General features: G+C 37.3%; 1 protein-coding gene across 3 annotated transcripts in view; it reads right to left on the bottom strand.

Annotated features, from left to right (window-relative positions):
• Positions 1-2,161: 2,161 nt before the first annotated feature.
• Positions 2,162-19,446, bottom strand: part of ARSJ (arylsulfatase family member J) — a 94,363-nt gene continuing 77,078 nt past the window's right edge. Inside the window, exons 1-2 of one of the 3 annotated variants that reach the window (XM_045085479.1) lie at positions 8,546-8,778; positions 2,163-6,156 (exon numbers count right to left, since the gene is read on the bottom strand). In XM_045085479.1, the coding sequence (XP_044941414.1) occupies positions 4,752-6,156; positions 8,546-8,571 (1,431 nt within the window). In that variant the 5' untranslated portion in view covers positions 8,572-8,778 and the 3' untranslated portion in view covers positions 2,163-4,751. Of the gene's footprint in view, positions 6,157-8,545; positions 8,779-19,446 lie in introns of those variants that run through there. The other 2 variants (XM_045085480.1, XM_013053951.2) reach the window with 2 other exon arrangements.

The raw sequence follows: 19,446 nt of genomic DNA, 5'->3' as shown, positions 1-19,446 counted from the left end.
AATAATGCCATAAGTCAACAGACTTCATAGAGATACTACAGCCAGCTTAGGGAAAAACCTATCTTCCAAGAAGAATTCTGCTCTGCCAGATTGGAGAGGTTTGTAACAGAACACCCAAAGATAGAAGTAATAGTCCATGTGGCTTCATAATTCTATGAAGACATAGAGGTTTATTTGCTATTTATGTTTTTTTCCTTCTATCACTTGCTACAAAAAATTATTCCCAATAAAAGCCCCCACCTCTCCTTTCTGGAAACCCTCATTTCAGTTAATGAATTCTGTGATATTCAGTGTAGTGTTAGAATAATAGTATTCTGCCCTCTTAGGTAATAAAGATTATATAGATTAAAATTGGCTCTCAATTTTGTGTGAATTTTGCTTGGCTTTTGCTATAACACTCTTTTTACAACACACATTATCATAGTTACTTTTTTTATAGTGCTAGAAATGTCTGTATTTCACATTATTGCTATTATTATGAGGGAAAGTATTAGGGATGATGAGTTCTATTTTCAAAAGTAAAATCCCTATATAAGAAGAGAAAAGCAAAAAAAAAAATGGAAAATGGAAACTGAAGCAAATATAGCTGAACATATGGATATATGTGATTATTCATTCAAAATTATATATTGAATGCTGACTTTGAGGCAGGTATTGCTTTATATACTGGTGATACAGATGTAAACAGAGCAGACATAAACCACTTTTAAGAAGCTTATACCCTAGGGGCGCTTTGGTGGCTCAGTGGGTTAAAAACCTCTGCCTTCAGCTCAGGTCATGATCCTGGGGCCCTGGGATGGAGCCTCACAACAGGCTCTCTGCTCAGCGGGGAGCCTGCTTCCCCTTCTCTCTCTCTGCCTGCCTCTCTGTCTACTTGTGATCTCTGTCTGTCAAATAAATAAATAAAATCTATAAAAAAAAAAAAAGAAGCTTGTACTCTAGAGGAAAGAGTCAGAGGATAAAAAAAATATGTAAGTAAAACATGAAATATATTAAAGGGTAAGAAGTGCTGCAGAGAGAAATCAATTAGGGAAGAAGTGTGGGGGAGATGAGGCGGTTCGATTATTCAGTTCGTGTATGTCTCCCAGGAGAATGTACAAGACCTGAAGGCAGGAACTTTGTCTGATGATACTTGTCACCAGACCCTAGCAGATATCATTGCATATGGCGCTTCACAAACGTTGAACGAACAGGTGGATAAAATTGGCGGTGAATGAATCCTCCCCTTTTCCTGATCTACTTTTTCCTTTTCTTATTACTTTATATAGTACCTATATACGGTGGTCCCAAGACCTCCATGAGATGCCTGAAACTGCGAGTAATACCTAACTTGCAGGGTTAACTATATATATATTATATATATACTATGTTTTTTATTATACATACATACCTGTGATACGGCTTAATCTATAAATTAAGTACATTAAGAGATTAGCAGCAATAACTAATAAAAAATAATAATTATAACAACATGCTGTAATAAAAGTTGCTCGAATGTGCTCTCTTTTTCTCTCTCTCAAATATCTTATTGTACTGAACTCAGCCTTCTTGTGATGATGTGAGATGAAAAAAAATCCCAAAGTGTTGAAATGAAGCAAGGTGAATGACAGGCATAGGGACGGCTACTATTGACCTTAGATACAGAATAAGGAGGATCATCTACTTCGGGGCTACAGTGGACTTAGAGTAACTGAAACCACAGAGAGCAAAACTGTGCCTAAGGTGGGGGACTATGTATATAATTTGCTTATTACTTATGTTCATTATTTATTGTCTGCCTAACTTGGCAAAAGCACAAAGGTAAACATTTTTAATCCATTTGTTCATTGATCCGTCCCAAGCACCTAGAATTTTATCTGACAGATAGTAGGATTTAATAAATATTTGTTGAATGAATGTATAAATTTTGAGAAGTAATTTTCCCTAAGAGGGAACAATGGATTTATTAGCTTATGACATAGAATTTTGTGTGCTGCTTTTGGCAAGCCAGCTTATTTCTACCAGCATATTCTTTTTTTTTTTTTTTAAGATTTTATTTATTTATTTGACAGAGAGATATCACAAGTAGACAGAGAGGCAGGCAGAGAGAGGGAAGCAGGCTCCCTGCTGAGCAGAGAGCCTGATGTGGGACTCAACCCCAGGACCCTGAGATTCATGACCTGAGCTAAAGGCAGAGGCTTAACCCACTGAGCCACCCAGGTGCCCTCTACCAGCATATTCTGATGGCTACTGACAAATTCACGATTTGGGTGCTCATGAATCCTATGAATAAAATGCTTAAGAAGCTAATCCTGTTGCCAAATTCATGGACCTTTAGCAAATGCTAAAGTGTATTTACTGTATACTTACTTATTCAACTGTCAGTGGCACAGTGTTTTCTCTATCCTTAAGATTTTCAAAAACGGCCCAGTCAAGCAAACTAACAGTCACTCAATTTTTTGAAAAGTGAGGTTAGATTATGTAACTATAGATGAAACAACTCCTTTGGTAGACTTGACAGACCTGGGGTGGTGGTTTTCACTGGAAAGGCACCAAAAGTGGCTGCTGCCTTGCTATTTGTTGCTTTGTTGCTTTTTTATTTGAATTAACTATTTTATATCCTTTCTCACCCAAGACACATAGCTATATCCACAAACTGCTTTCTGACAAAACTAGTGGAAAACTCATTTTTCAGTCCAGGACTTTCTTTCAGTCTCCTAGTAAAAGGATGAGAGGTTTTAAAGAATTGCAGTTTACACTTGAAAGAGCCACAGACAGCTCTGGAAATGAAGCCTGAGAATCACAGTTCAGGAAAATGACACCCGAGACTAAATGCCCAGTATTAACACAGTTTTAATAATTAGGACGTGAAAGTCAACTGTATAGTATTTTCCTTCCTGGACATATTGAAATACCTAGAGATTTGCTGACAGTATTTTGAAAATATTTTTGTTCAATATTTTTACAGGATTATTATATTAGACTTTAGTTTCTTAAGGGCAAGGCAGACTTAAAAAAAAAAAGATTTTATTTATTTATTTGTGAGAGAGAGAGAGAGAGAGCCCAGCACCTGAGTGGGGGGAGGGGCAGAAGCATGCTGAGTCCCCGCTGAGCAGGGAGCCCAGGATCATGACCTGAGCCAAAGGCAGCTGCTTAAACAACGGAGACAGACTTCTCTTAAATCAGTCTACCTAGCATCATGTGCAGGTGGCAGGTATTCTTACAAATAGCTAATAACATCTGTGAAGCCATTTCCAGATAGAAGACTGTGAGCTAATTTATTCCAATTGAAAAAAGATATGGAAGGGGATGCTTGGGTGGCTCAGTCGGTTAAGCAGCTGCCTTTGGCTCAGGTCATGATCTCAGGGTTCTGGGATCGAGTTCCAGACTGGGCTCCTGGCTCAATGTGGAGTCTGCTTCTCCCTCTGTCTGCAGCTCCCCATGCTTGTGTGCTCTCTCTCGCCCTTTCTGACAAATAAATAAATAAAATCTTTTTTACAAAAGTTGTGGTCATTAATAGAGAGCTTAAAATCACATCCCATCATATCTACTTTATGTAAGAGGAGGATCATTATAAATGTTATAGATTAACAAAAATAATATTTTTGTCTCTGAAATAGCCAAGTGGAAACACCTCTTATTTGCAAAATCTGTATTATTTACTATGGTTGTTAGAAAATCATAGCTTCAATTGCGTTTTTGTAAAGATTTTTCTTGTTAAGATGAATAATATAATTTTGTCTAGAAATTGGATCAGGAAAACCACACTAAATTTGTTAGTGCTGTGAAATAAATCATTTAATAATAAAGACACATAAATAAAATATTTATGATAGGAACAATAAAGGTGTCTCTCAACCCCATACAACACTGAATTTCCAAGTAATTTGTAAGGAATATATTCATCTTTTTACATTCAAAATAATGGTTGAACAATGATGATTATCATTTTTTCTGACTAATTTTCTTTTTCTATTCTATGAATTCACACAGTATTACAGTAATTTATAGTATTACAGTGCTTGGTAATCTTAAAGACATGAAATAAACTTCTAACAGTATATAGAAAATAAAAATAAAAGTCATTTGTATAACTTTAATAAGAAAACAATATTTTTTTCTGTAAAATAAATTATGTACTTTATGTTGAAATGTCATTCTGTTAAAGTGTTTAGAAAATAGTTACATTCACGTTTTGGCAGTGTGCTCAAACATTCTTATTTGCCATTCCCTCATGCGTGATAAAATGAGGTGCAAGCTGTTTACACGGGAGGAAACAGCTTATTTTCACAGGAAAGGAAATGATACATGAAATGGAATTAATTTAGAAAAACCAAGTATCATAAGATAGAGATACAATAATTCACTAAGAAAAAATATTTTTCAAGGCCCTTTGAGGCAAGGCAACCTCAAAACTACTCAAAAGTAGTTTCATCACGCTACCCTGTAACTTCCATCAAATTAACATACTCACTGATTGCAGTTGAAAGCAAGGGTTTGGTCCCTTGACTGAAGCACAACAGCTGAAATCCTTAATGAGCACTTTATAAAGGAGCAAAAGGAATAAACGTCTCTATCCACCTCCAAGTGTGGCATGCAATGGTAGCACCTTTGGCACCAAATAGACCTGTTTTCCTTGTGACCATGACATGAAAATAAGTCTGGTGCTAATGGCAGTGATATTATTGAGCCAGATTTGCTAGTTTACCTAGAAAACAGCTAAAAGACTAAGACTGACTTAAATTTAACCAATTTTGGAAAAAAATGTGTACTTATCCACGATAATGGCAAACACCTGAATGGCAATTTGGAAATGAACCTGCTTTCTGCTGTTTCTTCTTTGTCTTGCTTTTCTTCTGCTTTTTCTCAGCCTTCTTTTTGCTTGGCTTCTTTTTCTTGTATTCCTCTTTATACCACGGTCCCCAGACTCCTCCATTGAGCCGAGGGTTACTTCTTGGGTCTTTGGGGGGGTACCTGACAGGCACTGCGGTTTTGTTGAATTGTGACAGCCTCCGTAGGAGCTGCTTCACAATTCCGGGATACCTGTGAGACAGGTCCACTCTTTCATATGGGTCAGCTGTGATGTTGAAGAGCCATACGCTTTTGCCAGTCGACAAGGTAATTCGTTCGTTATGCCACCGGTTGGGGCCCAGGTTGCTGAAAGACTGGGGGGGAACCCAGTCACTGTAGCCAGGGTTTCCTGTAAGCAGTTTCCAGTGCTGCACCCTGATGGCCGACTGGATGGCGGTGTTCCAGATCCCGTAGCCTGCTGCCCAGGAGCCATTTTTCGCTTTGGTATAAATGGGGTCAATGTTATGCAAAATATCGACCCGGGGCGAACGAAGGCCTTCACTTATGGTTTCCCAGACATCATAGCCATCCAGTTGAATGTCCTCATCAATTTGTCCTTCAGCCAGTGAAATCAGAGTGGGATACCAGTCAGTGATGTGCACAAGCTCCTTACACACTGTGCCCTTGTTTTTCAGAAGTGGACTATGCACAAAGCCAACAGCCCGAATGCCCCCTTCCCAGTATGTTCCTTTGCTACCTCTGAGAGGCCAGTTACTTCCTCCTGCTGTGGGCTGACCGCCATTATCTGAAGAGTATACGATAATGCTGTTGTTATAGAAACCGTATGTCTTCAGAGCCAGGGTCACATTGTTGATTGCTTCATCTAAGCAGGAAAGCATGGCAGCATACCTCCGCCTATTTATGTTGATAATGGATCTATAGTGTTCAAAATACCTTCCAGGGGCTTGCAGTGGTGAGTGAACAGCTTGGTAGGCAATATATAAAAATATAGGCTTTCTGGGGTCATGGGAAGCCAGGATTTGCTGAACTCTTTGAGTGTACATCTGTGTGGAGTAGATGCCATTGTCATAGTCCCAGGCAGCATTGTCATTTTCATACAAGTCATAGCCACACATTCCAGGACTGTCACATTTGTAGTGTGTGTAGTAATCACCACTTCCCAAGAGGGAACCAAAAAAGGTATCAAATCCTCTCTTGGTGGGCATACATTCTTTTCTATAAAAACCCAAGTGCCATTTTCCAACCATATGTGTTGAATAGCCAACCTCCTTCAGCTTCTGAGGTAGGGTTGCATTGTCCAGAGGTAAACAGTTGGGTTGGGTAGGTCTTATGATAGAATGTTGAAGTCCGGTGTGTATCTGATACCTTGACAAGAGTAAAAATTTTGTCAGTGCAGGATAAAAGAGATATTACAATCATTGTTAAATTAAACAATGTTTCTATGAAGAGAAACTTTACCTCAAGTAAAATATGACCAGTTCAGCATTTATATGGTTGACTCAGAAGTTTTATCCTAATTAGCTTCATATTTAACATTTGAAATACATTTGACTCTAAATCAGTACTTTTGAAACTAAGATTTCACCACTTATCTCAAAGCACTTTTGTTTTGTTTTGTTTTGAGAGAGAGTGTGAGTGGGACAGGGGAGGGGCAGAAGGAGAATCTTGAACTTGGAGCACGGAGCTCTACATAGGGCTCAATCTCATGACCCAGATCATAACCTAAGCCAAAATCAAGAGCTGGATGCTTAACCGATTGAGCCACCCAGGCACCCTTATCTCAAGTGTTTTTAAAGTTCTTCTAATGGAATTAATCTGAATAAACTTTAAACTCTTAATTAATTATATGACATAGAAAGCAAATGTGATGAGGGAAAGGATACAAATGTTAGAGGAGTATTATTAGTTTTTAGTCTGGGGATCTCACATTAGCTCCCGAATCATTTCCTGAGATCTATTTCAAGCTAATTCTGAAGCACTAAAAATACAAGCAAAAATTATATAAAAGTCTGCTGTTTGATTGTCAAAATATATTTTATAATTAGTCCCCAACCTGTTAGATCTCTGTAAAGAGAAAGGGAATTTTTCTGGTTCACAGTACATTATTCTGAAAAAACATTTTAGGGTAAGGGTTTTAGCTAATGCTAAAGAAGGATTACATTTTCCCCAAAACAGAAGGAAAAGAGTCTTTTCATATTTTTTCCAGTGTCTCAATTTAAGAAAAAATTAGATTTACTTATAGTCTAAGAAAATAAGGCAACACCTTCTATACGTTAAAATTAAGTGAATGTTAGTTTCCAGCATTGCTCTTGTCCCAAGGATATTTTGCCAAGGACTTTTCCTCAGAGAAGGGTTATCATCACATAAGTGTATGAATTTTCATTTGGGTCAAGATGTGCCTACTAGTTTACAACATTTAAAAGCAATTGATTCTATAGTCATTATATAAGTTCAAAAGGACCTTTAAAGTAGAAAATACAAAAATTCTGAGAAAATGAAGATTGCAGAAGGTTTTAAGGTAGATGTAAAAATATTCTTGGAATCAGGTTACAGAGAGTAATATTGAGATCAAAATTAAAAATTTTAAAAACTGATTGAACCTGAAAGGTCATCATGTCATACATACCTTGGGTGAATAGTGCAATTTATTTAAATTTTCATATGATGGGATAATGTAACTGTGGATTCTTTTGAAATATCAATTGCAGTAACATTGATGGTTTGGTAGGCCCCATAGGGAAATGTGATCACTAATGCAAAGCAGCATTCCACATGGACTTGTCTACTCTGCTGATCATTAAGCTGTCAAAGTTTCACAATGATCACAATTGTGATTTAAAATATAAAAACTCTCTTGGGACGCCTGGGTGGCTCAGTTGGTTGGACGACTGCCTTCGGCTCAGGTCATGATCCCAGAGTCCCGGGATCGAGTCCCGCATCGGGCTCCCAGCTCCACGGGGAGTCCGCTTCTCCCTCTGACCTTCTCCTTGCTCATGCTTTCTCTCACTGTCTCTCTCTCAAATAAATAAATAAAATCTTTAAAAAAAAAAAATAAAATAAAATATAAAAACTCTCAAAGAAATAAGCATTTCACAAGCATTATTTAACACCAAATTCAGAAAATATTGTTATTATCCTTGATAATTTTTGATGATCCAGTTCAGGATCCAAAACATTTACTTGTGAAACCATCGATTTTGTATGAGTACATGACAAATTGGTAACACCTATCAGTATAAGCGCTGAGTAAATTTAAAAATGGAAAAATCTGTATGGGTAAGAATTTTAATGAATTATGAACTAAATAATTCTATGCGGAAAATGTACTTGGTGAGAGTATCTATTCAATTCATTGAATGGCTGACCAATGCGTTTTTAATCAAACTGGGCATTTTCTCAGCTAGTACTAAAGGCAAAAGTAATTGAGCCTTTTGAAAAGCATGAAATACAGAAAACGCTCACATAAAAAAGAGTAGGAAAGAAGAGATCTGCTTCTTTCAGGAGAGGGTACAGTGTTAGCAGATAAATAAGAGACATTAGAACTATTAACTGTATGGTTTCCACAACCTAGAACAGTCTTCATATTGGAAAATTTAGAACCAACAACATTAAGGTTTGGCAGCAGCTCATAAACAGAAGAGAACTTTTCAGGACAGACTCATTAAATGGATTCAAGACTTTGGGGCCAAACTGGTGGAGTTTAGGGTAGAATTTGGGTCATGGGTTAATGGTAGAGTTTGGGGGTCAGACAGACCTGGGATTGAATTTGCTCCACTGCATATTAGCTGTGTGACTTTGGGCAGTACTTAACCTCTCTGATCCTCAGTTTCTTCATCTGTAAAATAGGGATAATAATACATATTGGGTTGTTGTAACATTGAAAGAGAACATAGAATCTGATAAGGAGAGTACATCGATAGATGACAGGTTTTGCTATTATTACCTCCAAGTTCTGAGTCATATGTTCCTTACATATTTGTACAAAGTTTTATTATTTATAGCATTCTTTCACATGCATTATTATGTTTAGTTCTCACTGTAACAGTGAGAAGTAGGACACTTTTATGTTAATTTTATAGATAGAATAGAGATATAGAGATGACCCACAACTCCTCCAGCCTGCCCCACCAACCTGTGAAATTGATTCTTGAATGACAGGAGTTAAATCTGATTCTCTCTCTATTCTTTTTAAGAGTTAAAATCAGTACTTCTTGGATGCCTGGGTGGCTCAGTTAGTTGAACATCTGCCTTGGGCTTGGGTCGTAATCCTGGGGTCCAGGGATCAAGTTCCACTTCAGGCTCCTTGCTCAGCAGGGAGCCTGCTTCTCCCTCTGCCTGCCTCTCCCCCTGCTTGTGCTCTCTCTCTCTATGACAAATAAATAACTAAAATCTTAAAAAAAAGTAAAATGAGTACTTTTTGAAAAATCAAAGAGCAGGGGAAAAAATGTCATCAGTTTTGAGAAGCAAATCTGTTCTAACTTTCTAATTAAAGAAAGGAAGGATTTTTGTAAATCAAATAGTGAGATTTATATTGATCCAAGAGAAATTTGAGAACAATTTTTGAGTAGATGATTTGTGAGTATTTCAAAAAGCTAAATTAGCTTCATTTTTTTTCTTCTCTATGTTACTTTATTAATTAAAAAAATTTTAAGCTCCATTTTCTTTTTAAAAAAATATCAGCATTAGGTAAACAGTTTAGGAAAATGATGGGCATTTCAAAAATCTGATCATTTTCTTAAAAAATAATGAAAAAAAAACCCATATGGTAACATTGTATATTTACCAAAAGAATGATAATATTATACTTTAATACCAATTAAGGCATACAGATAATTTTCATTTACATGAAAATTGTACAAGTCTGTGGATGAGGCAGGAGTGTTCCATTTATTATTTTCATCTAGTAACAACAAAAGCAAAAAACACTGAAACTCAGAGTAATTTAGTGGTTTGTCAAGTTTTACAGCTGTAAGCCTTGAAAAAAAAAATCTGGAATCCAGATTTTTGGCTTTAAAGGCTTTTCCATGAACACTCACAGATTATTGAACAGTTAGACCCATTTAAAATTTGGGTTAGTTTATTTGCATTTATTCATTTGCTCAATTAAGCAGTATACTGAGGTGGGTATTATGGAGGGCACATATTACATGGAGCACTGGGTGTGGTACATAAACAATGAATTCTCAAACACTGAAAAGAAATAAAATAAATTTTAAAAATTTATTTAAAAATTTTAAAAAATGCGTGCCAAGTACAAAGTTGTTGTTTGTTTTTGTCCACTACCTCCTGGTACCCAAAGCTTTGATATCTTTAAGTGAGCTCTAAGTCAAGATCAGTAATGGCAGTGACTTTTATGTATGAGTTCTCTGAACCTTGGGATCAGGTTGGGATGGAGTCAGTGCTTTTAGTCATGGAGAAGAGCACTGAATGTTAGCAAATTATTTTCTTTCAAGGAGAGGGTGCATGGGTGGCTCAGTGGGTTAAGCCTCTACCTTCGGCTCAGGTCATGATCTCCAGTCTTGGGATCAAGCCCCACATCAGGCTCTCTGCTCAGCAGGGAGCCTGTTTTTCCCCTCTCTCTCTGCCTGCCTCTCTGCCTACTTATGATCTCTCTCTGTCAAATAAATGAATAAATAAATCTTTAAAAAAAAACAAAAAAGAAGAAGAAGGAGATGATTGAAATCCAGGGAAGAATCTTTGGCTTGATAGTGACTTTAAGTAGGCAGCTGCAACTAGCTTGATGATCAATAATTCTTCAAAATACAAAATAGTGTATTGATCTATATCATATAGGAGGAAGAGTTGATATTATAAGTGGCCTAATCAAGACTCAAAGTAATAAAAATGGCCTGAAATGTCAAAACAAAGAAAGTGAAATATAGATCAAAAATTAAGGAGGTGCTCAAAGAGTGAAGGGAATACATCAAAAAGATGTAGAAGCCTGAATGAAGGGGATCTCACTGGCTGAATATGGGACAATGTGAGTATCAAAATAAATAGCGATAGTAAAAAATTTTACACACTGAATAAAATAGGGAAACCCTGAGTCCATACTATTATAAATAAATTGGCAAATAATAAAAATTTGCTATGGAATAGGATAATGGTATAGTCTCACAATACCTCCCACAAAACATGTGATAAGAGAGTAACTGTGCAGGGATGCCTGCGTGGCTTCGTCAGTTAAGCATCTGCCTTTGGCTCAGGTCATGATCCCAAGGTCCTGGGATCGAGTCCCACATCGGGCTCCTTGTTCAGTGGGGAGATGGCTTCTCTCTCTGTCTGCTGCTCCCTCTGCTTGTACTCTCTTTCTCTGACAAGTAGATAAATAAAATCTTTAAAAGAGTAGCTGTAAAGTGAAAGCACCTGATAAGCACCATATTAATCTAGTGATCAAAGTTAACATCACCAATAACTGGGACCAACTGTCATGTGCCTGCCGATAGGATGCAATGAGAAGAACACAACGTGGTGTGCCAGCCCAAGATGCAGAACCTGAATCGATGTGCATAACCTGAGAAGACAAGAGGCAAACCCGAATTGAAGGATATTCTACAAAATAACTGGTCTAAAATATTCAGAAGTGTCAAGGTGATGTAAATCAAAGAAAGAATGATTAATTTTTCCAGTTCAAAGAAGAATAAGGAAACACGACAAATAAGTATAACATGTAATTCTGAATTGGAATAGTTATGATAAAGGACATACTTTGAATACTGGCAAAATTTAAGTAGGGTCTAAGGATTAAATGGGATTAACAATGCTAATTTCCTGGTTTTCATAGTCTCGGGATCCAGCATAGAAAGAAATTTTGTTTGTAGGGAATATAAACAAAAGTATTAGAGATGATGGGGCATCAGGTTGGCAGTGAACTCTCAAAAGGTCCAGGAAAAAATGTTATTTGTGTTGTACATGTATGGTACTTGACTTTCTCTGGAATATGAGATTGTTTAAAAAATTTTTTAAAAAGTGTAAGAAAATCTAATTGGGAATAAATGGAAGGCACTGCATGGTAAAAAGCAATGATTTACATGTTTCTTATGGATCTGGGAAGTTGGATATATCAGACTATGAATTTGAAAAAAAGCAAAACAGAAAAGAGCTAAAATGCTAATAAGATCTTACATTATATAAGGGCAGTGTGCAAATTCTAAGAAGTAATAATCCTACTCTCTGCTAATCAGAATATATCTGGAATAGAGTACCCAATATTTAAACATGGTCCCCCAAATAAATGTACACTTATTTATTTATAAATGGCACACATGGACTACTGTACTAATTTTTGAACATTATAAGGATACACAAAACAGAAATGAAAAAGAATGGGATAAAAATAAATATAAATACTGGTATTTGTTCTTGTATCCTAATGAATGATCCTGCATTGCCCTGCGGTGTATGTATTCCAATATGGAGAGAGCTGGTACAGAAAGTTGACTGTGAAGAAATAACAACTGAAACACAGGGATTAATGAGAAGGCTATTACAGTAATGTAGGTCAAAGGGGTGGCTTGGACTACCACCTAGTGGCAGTAAAAATGGAAGTGGATAAATCAGATGTAAAATTTGAATTTAGAACTGATAGGACAAAATCAGTGAAGGGCATGTAGTGGGAAAGGAAAAGGAAAAAATCAAGGACTTCTGAATTTGTGGCTTTCATATTTTGGTGAACAGTGGATGGACCAGCTGATCTCTTTTCTGTTCCAGAGTATACAACTCCGACTAATGGATAACATTACAAAATGGTACATGGCAAGACGACAACACAAACAACAACTAAAAAAACCCCACAACTAAAAAAAGAAAAGAAAAGAAAAAAAAACAACAAAACAAACTATATGATCATCTTCCAGGGAGTCTGTAAAAGATGTATCTGAGGGGTGCCCTGGGTGGCTCGGTGGGTTAAAGCCTCTGTCATGATCAGGTCATGATCCTGGGGTCCTGGGATCGAGCCCCGCATCAGGCTCTCTGCTCAGTGGGGAGCCTGCTTCCTTCTCTCTCCCTGCCTGCCTCTCTACCTACTTGTGATATCTGTCTGTCAAATAAATAAATAAAATCTTTAAAAAAATTTTTTTTAATTTAAAATTTTAAAAAATAAAAAAGATGCATCTGAATTGGGAAAGGAGTGTTAGGTTACCTCTAAGGTGCCTTCTAACTCTAAAAATTCATGAATCAAGGATGACGGGTCAATGTTTCCTTAAAGAATGCTGTGCAACTTCAGAGCAGCTTTACATAAACAAGTTTATAATATTACGTACAGGTATTTGATAAAGAAGTTTCCACAATGGATCTGTATATATTTAAGTTCTTTCTTTGAATAATATAATGTAAGCTTAAAAAATAGCTTTTTCACAAAATATTCCTGAATGCAGTAATCATGACTAAAAAAATGAACTAATTTTGAAATTTAGTCTACTTTTTTTTTATTACCATCTGGGTACCATGTGAAGAAAATTCCATATGAACAATAGTAAATCTAGATTTGATGCCAAAACTGTTAAAATCAATGGCAATCATTCTCACTTCCCTGCTAAATTAAAAGACAAAAGCTAAGTGGGACTTTCAGCTTGCCATTAGAATGTATAAAGACTTTTGTAATCTTTTTAAATATTAATTTATATCACTAGGTTCTGGTAGCGGCAGTTGTTTTGAATTCCCTTTTTTCTAGGAATGTCTAATACAATATTGTTTTAATCCAATTACATAGTTAATGTACCCTTACAAATACAAGATACATATAAAGATAAAATATGAATCCTCATGGTCCCATGCAGACTCCAATGTCTAGTATTTTTGTAGAATACAAAATCAGCCAATAGTGCGGGAGAAATTGGTATTTGAAGGGAAGGAACCAGGTATAAGAGACTATAGCGTATGAATTAAATGTCACTCAGATATTTATAAATTAGAAAAATAAAACTAATTTTCCATATTCTGAAAGATGTTCTTTATCACTTCCTTCCAAAGGACTCTTTTATCTTGAAGACTGCTATTCTATTTATAGGCCTTAATTTCTTTTTTTTTTTTTATTGTGTTATGTTAGTCACAATAGGGTACATCATTAGTTTTTGATGTAGTGTTCCATGATTCATTGTTTGCATATAACACCCATTGCTGCACGCAATCTGTGCCCTTCTTAATACCTCTCACCAGATTCACCCATCCCCTGACCCCCACCCTTCTAAAACCCTCAGTTTGTTTCCGGGAAATAATAGTCTCTCATGGTTCATCTCCCGCCCTGATTTCTCCCCCTTCATAACGTCCTCCATACTATTCCTTATGTTCCACAAATAAACACAACCATATGATAATTGACCTTCTCTGTTTGACTTATTTCACTTAGCATAATCTCCTCCAGTCCCATCCATGTTGATGCAAAAGTTGGGCATTCAGCCTTTCTGAAAATTCCATTGTGTATATGGACCACAACTTCTTTACCCATTCATCTGTTGAAGGGCATCTCAGCTCTTTCGCAGTTTGTCTACGTGGACATTGCTGCTATGAACAGTGGGGTGCCTATCTCTCTTCTTTTCCCTACATCTGTATCTTTGGAGTAAATACCCAGTAGTGCAATTGCTGGGTTATGCAATAGCTCTATTTTTAATTTTTTGAGGAACTTCCACACTGTTTTCCGATGTGGCTGCATCAATTTGCATTCCCACTAACAGTGTAAAAGGGTTCCTCTTTCTCCACAACTTCTCCAACATTTGTTGTTTCTTGCCTTGTCAAATTTTGCCATTCTTACTGGTAGAAGGTAGCATCTCAGTGTGGTTTTGATTTGAATTTCCCTGATGGCTAATGATGATGAACACTTTTTCATCTGTCTGTTAGCCTTTTGTAGGTCTTATAGCCTTTGTAGGTTAATGTCTTCTGCCCATTTTTTTATTTGATTATCTGTTTTCTGGGTGTTGAGTTTGAGAAGTTCTTTATAGATCTTGGATATCAGCTATTTGTCTGTAGTGTCATTTGCAAATATCCTCTCCCATTCTGTGGGTTGCCTTTTTGTTTTGTTGACTGTTTCCTTTGCTACACAGAAGCTTTCTATGAGGCCAGCATTACCTTGATCCCAAAGCTAGGCAAGGACATCATTAAAAAGGAGAATTTCAGACCAATATCCCAGATGCCAAAATTCTCAACAAGATCCTAGCTAATAGGATTCAACAGTGCATTAAAAGGATTATCCATCGCAACCAGATGGGATTCATCCCTGAGGTGCAAGCACAATTCAACATTTGCAAATCAGTGTGATAGAACACATAAATAAGAGAAGAGACAAGAGCCACATGGTCCTCTCAATTGATGAAGAAAAAGCATTTGACAAAATACAGCATCCTTTCCTGAGAAAAACTCTTCAGAGAATAGGGATACGGAGAACATTCCTCAACTTCATAAAATCCATCTACGAAAAACCCACAGCAAATATCATTCTCAATGGTGAAAAGCTGAGACCCTTCCAACTGAGATCATGTGACAAGGATGCCCACTCTTGCCACTATTGTTCAACATAGTACTAGAAGTCCTAGCAACAGCAATCAGACAACAAAAGAAATAAAAGATACTCAAATTGGAAAAGAAGTTAAATTCTCTCTTCACAGATGACATGATACTCTATGTGGAAAATCCAAATGTCTCCACTCCCAAATTACTAGAACTCATACAGCAATGCAGTAATGTAGCAGGATAAAAAATCAGTGCAGAGAAATCAGTTGCTTTCTTATACACTAAAAATGAAACTGTAGAAACAGAAATTAGAGAATCGATTCCATGTATAATAGCACCAAAACCCATAAGATACCTTGGAATAAACCTAACCAAAGAGGTAAAGGATCTATACTCTAGGAATTACAAAACACTCATGAAAGAAATTGAAGACACAAAAAGATGGAAAAACATTCCATTCTCATGGATCAGAAGAACAAACATTATTTTTTTTTAAATTTTTAAATTTTTTATAAACATATATTTTTATCCCCAGGGGTACAGGTCTGTGAATCACCAGGTTTACACACTTCACAGCACTCACCAAAGCACATACCCTCCCCAATGTCCATAATCCCACCCCCTTCTCCCAAACCCCCTCCCCCTAGCAACCCTCAGTTTGTTTTTATTAAAATGTCTATTCTGCCCAGAGCAATCTATACTTTTCAACACCATCCCAATCAAAATATCAATAGCATTTTTCAAAATGTTGGAAAAAACAATCTTAAAATTTGTATAGAACCAGGAAAGACCCTGAATCACCAAGGAAATGTTGAAAAAAGAAAATCAAAGCTGGGTGCATTACATTGCCTAATTTCAAGCTATATTACAAAGCCACAATCACCAAGACAGTATGGTACTGGCACAAAAACTGACACATAGACCAATGGAAGAGAGTAGAGAGCCCACATATGGACCCTCAACTCTATGATAAAATGATCTTTGACAAAGCAGGAAAAAATATCTGATGGAAAAAAAAGTCTCTTCAATAAATGGTGCTGGGAAAATTGGACAGCTATATAGAGAAGAATGAAACTTGACCATTCCCTTACACCAGACACAAAGATAAACTAAATGGATGAAAGACCTCAACGTGAGACAGGAACCCATCAAAATCCTAGAGGAGAACATAGGTAGTAACCTCTTCAACATTGGCCACAGCAACTTCTTTCAAGACACATCTCCAAAGCAACGGAAACAAAAGTAAAAATGAACATTTGGGACTTCATCAAGATAAGGGCCTTAATTTTATCTTTCAGTTAATTATATCTTCTGACAAAGGGTATAAGTGGGAAATAGGTACCATAACAACTCAATGTCTAGATTTTTATCTCATTGATGAGATGAAAAACGAGTCATAGTTTGGAATGAGTTACTTATTTAAAACTCGTTCACCTACCTTTAGCCAGACACTGCTTACTTTGGGGGTCATAAATTTGAAGGAGATGATTCCTGCTCACAAGACACTCAGTTAGCAAGCCCTTTTGCTCAACCATAGACTCCACCAGTTAAAATCAGAAATAGAAAAGATAGCTTAACTCATGCTCTAACTAAAATCCATTGTGCTTATTTCTTATCAGACCTCCTTGAGGCATTAATGAAGCGGTCTGCACCCAAAATAAATTTCTCTCTCTTTTCCAAAACCCCCTTTCTTGAATTATTGGCTTCTCTTGTGACAAGTTTATCTGAGTTTGTTGGGCAACACTGTTGGCAAACCCAGCCAGGAGCTATGCTTTTGATTTGTTGGGATTCCTCGGGATGGAGCAGTTGGCATGGCAACACAACAGGGCTTCCCCTCATTTCCTGAATCCGGGCTATGATGGATAGTTAGGTAACAAGTCTAGTGACAGACAGTCTAGGGACAAGTCTAGGGACAGACAACAATTAGAGGATCATCATAACAGGAGTAAATACTGCAAGAAAGACAACCATAGCATTCTCTGAGTACTCATAGAGGGTTGAGAAATTCTCTCAAAAGGGGCCATGTTTGATCTGTAGTAGTATCTAGGTGAATATGGGGAAAAGGCAGATATAGTATCTAGGTGAATGGGGAAAAGGCAGATATTTGAAACACCTGGAACAATATGGACAAAAGCATGAAGTCACAAGGGAACATGAATCTGAGGTGATTCTTGAGGAAGGAGGTGTCAACCAGGTGAAGAGTTGAAGGGAAGGCAGATTATTTCAATGAGAGGAACAGAACATTCAAATGCACCAAGGGAGAGAATTTGGCCCTCTGTGGATCAACAGTTCCAAATATGAGAACGGAGATTTGGACATATCTTGATGCAAGATGAGACTACAGAGACAAGTAAGTGCCAAGTTACATAGAGTTGTATTATAGCATACAGCTGTACAAAGGTTTTTGTACTTAATGTGATGATCACAGAAAACCACTGAAAAACTTTTGAAAAGACTAATACATAACAAAAGTTCGCATTAGAAAAAACAATCTGTAGTGTGAAGGGTAGATTGTAGTGGAATAAGACAAAGGCAGGGGTGTTTGCCCTAGTGCTTGAGACACTTACAGTTGAAACATAGGCCTGTGACAATAAGAATGAAGAGAGGACTCTAACGAGGCACGTCTGAGAGAGCTACAGGCTGTGTGGAACATGGGACAGTGGATGTTAAAAATGAGTCCCAAGTGTCTGGGCTGGGGTGTGGGGTAAAAGGAGTTCTCTTGCATTAAGTTAAGAAAAGTAGGAAGAAGAACATGAATGAATAAGAAGATGATGAATCCTGCTCTGTGTTTGGTTGGATGCACCTGTAAGATACCCAGCTGGAGATGGAAAAGATGAAATAACTCCTAGATTTGAGACTCATTAACACAAAGGTGGCAGGTGAATTCATGTGAGTACATGAGACCATCTAAAGACAAGAAGGAGACTAAAGGCTAAAGATGGAGCCCAGGAAATATAATCACTCAGAAGAAAAGCAAGAGCACCAGTGAAAGAGTTTGAGATGAAATAGCTGCTGCCTGAATTAGAGTAGTAAAGGGAAGTTTTAGAGCTGACTGCATCACATACGGTAGAGAAGCCAAGAAGGTGAGAATTAAAAGACAACAACTGACTTGGCAATAAGCATTTATGACCTTGTAGGGGCCAAGAGGAGGCTGCCACAAGACAGGCTACTTTGGAAATTTATTTATTTATTTATTTATTTATTATGTTTGACTTATTTATTTATTTATTTTTATTTTTAGAATTTTTTGATTAACATATAGTGTACTATTAGCCCCCCACGGGTACAGGCCTGTGAATCACCAGGTTCACACTTCACAGCACTCAACACAGCACGTACCTTCCCCAATGTCCATAACCCAACTACCCTCTCTCTCCGCCCCCCTCCGCAACCCTCAGTGTGTTTCGTGAGATTAAGTGTCTCTTGTGGTTTGTCTACCTCCCAATCCTATCTTATTTCATTTATTCCTTTCCTACCCCCCAAGTCCCCCACATTGCCTCTCAACTTCCTCATATTGGAGATCATATGATGATTGTCTTTCTCTGATTGACTCATTTCGCTAAGCATAATACCCTCTAGTTCCATCCACATCATCGCAAATGGCAAGATTTCATTTCTTTTGATGGTTGCATAGTATTCCAGTGTGTGTGTGTGTGTGTGTGTGTGTGTGTGTGTGTGTATACCCCACATCTTCTTTATCCATTCATCTGTTGATGGACATCTAGGTTCTTTCCATACTTTGGCTATTGTGGACATTGCTGCTATAAATATTCGGGGGCACATGCCCCTTTGGATCACTACATTTGTATCTTTGGGGTAAATACCCCGAAGTGCAATTGTTGGGTCATAGGGTAGCTCTATTTTCAACTTTTTGAGGAACATCCATGCTGTTTTCCAGAGCGGTTGCACCAGCTTGCATTCCCAACAACAGTGTAGGAGGGCTCCCCTTTCTCCACATCCTCACCAGCATCTGTTATTCCCTGACTGTCAATTTTAGCCATTCTCACTGGTGTGAGGTGGTATCTCATTGTGCTTTTGATTTGTATTTCCCTGATGCCTAGTGATGTGAAGCACTTTTTCATTTGTCTGTTGGCCATCTGGATGTCTGTCTTTTTTCCATTGGACATTCTTTCCTGCTTTGTTGAAGATTAGCTGACCATAGAGTTGAGGGTCTATTACTTGGCTGTCTATTTTGTTCCATTGATCTATGTG

Source organism: Mustela putorius, unplaced genomic scaffold, assembly GCF_011764305.1.
Source record: "Mustela putorius furo isolate JIRA1106 unplaced genomic scaffold, ASM1176430v1.1 tig00000868_pilon_pilon_pilon, whole genome shotgun sequence".
Lineage (NCBI taxonomy): Eukaryota > Metazoa > Chordata > Mammalia > Carnivora > Mustelidae > Mustela > Mustela putorius.
Note: the sequence above shows the minus strand (reverse complement) of the source record. Positions and strands in the feature narration are given on the sequence as shown.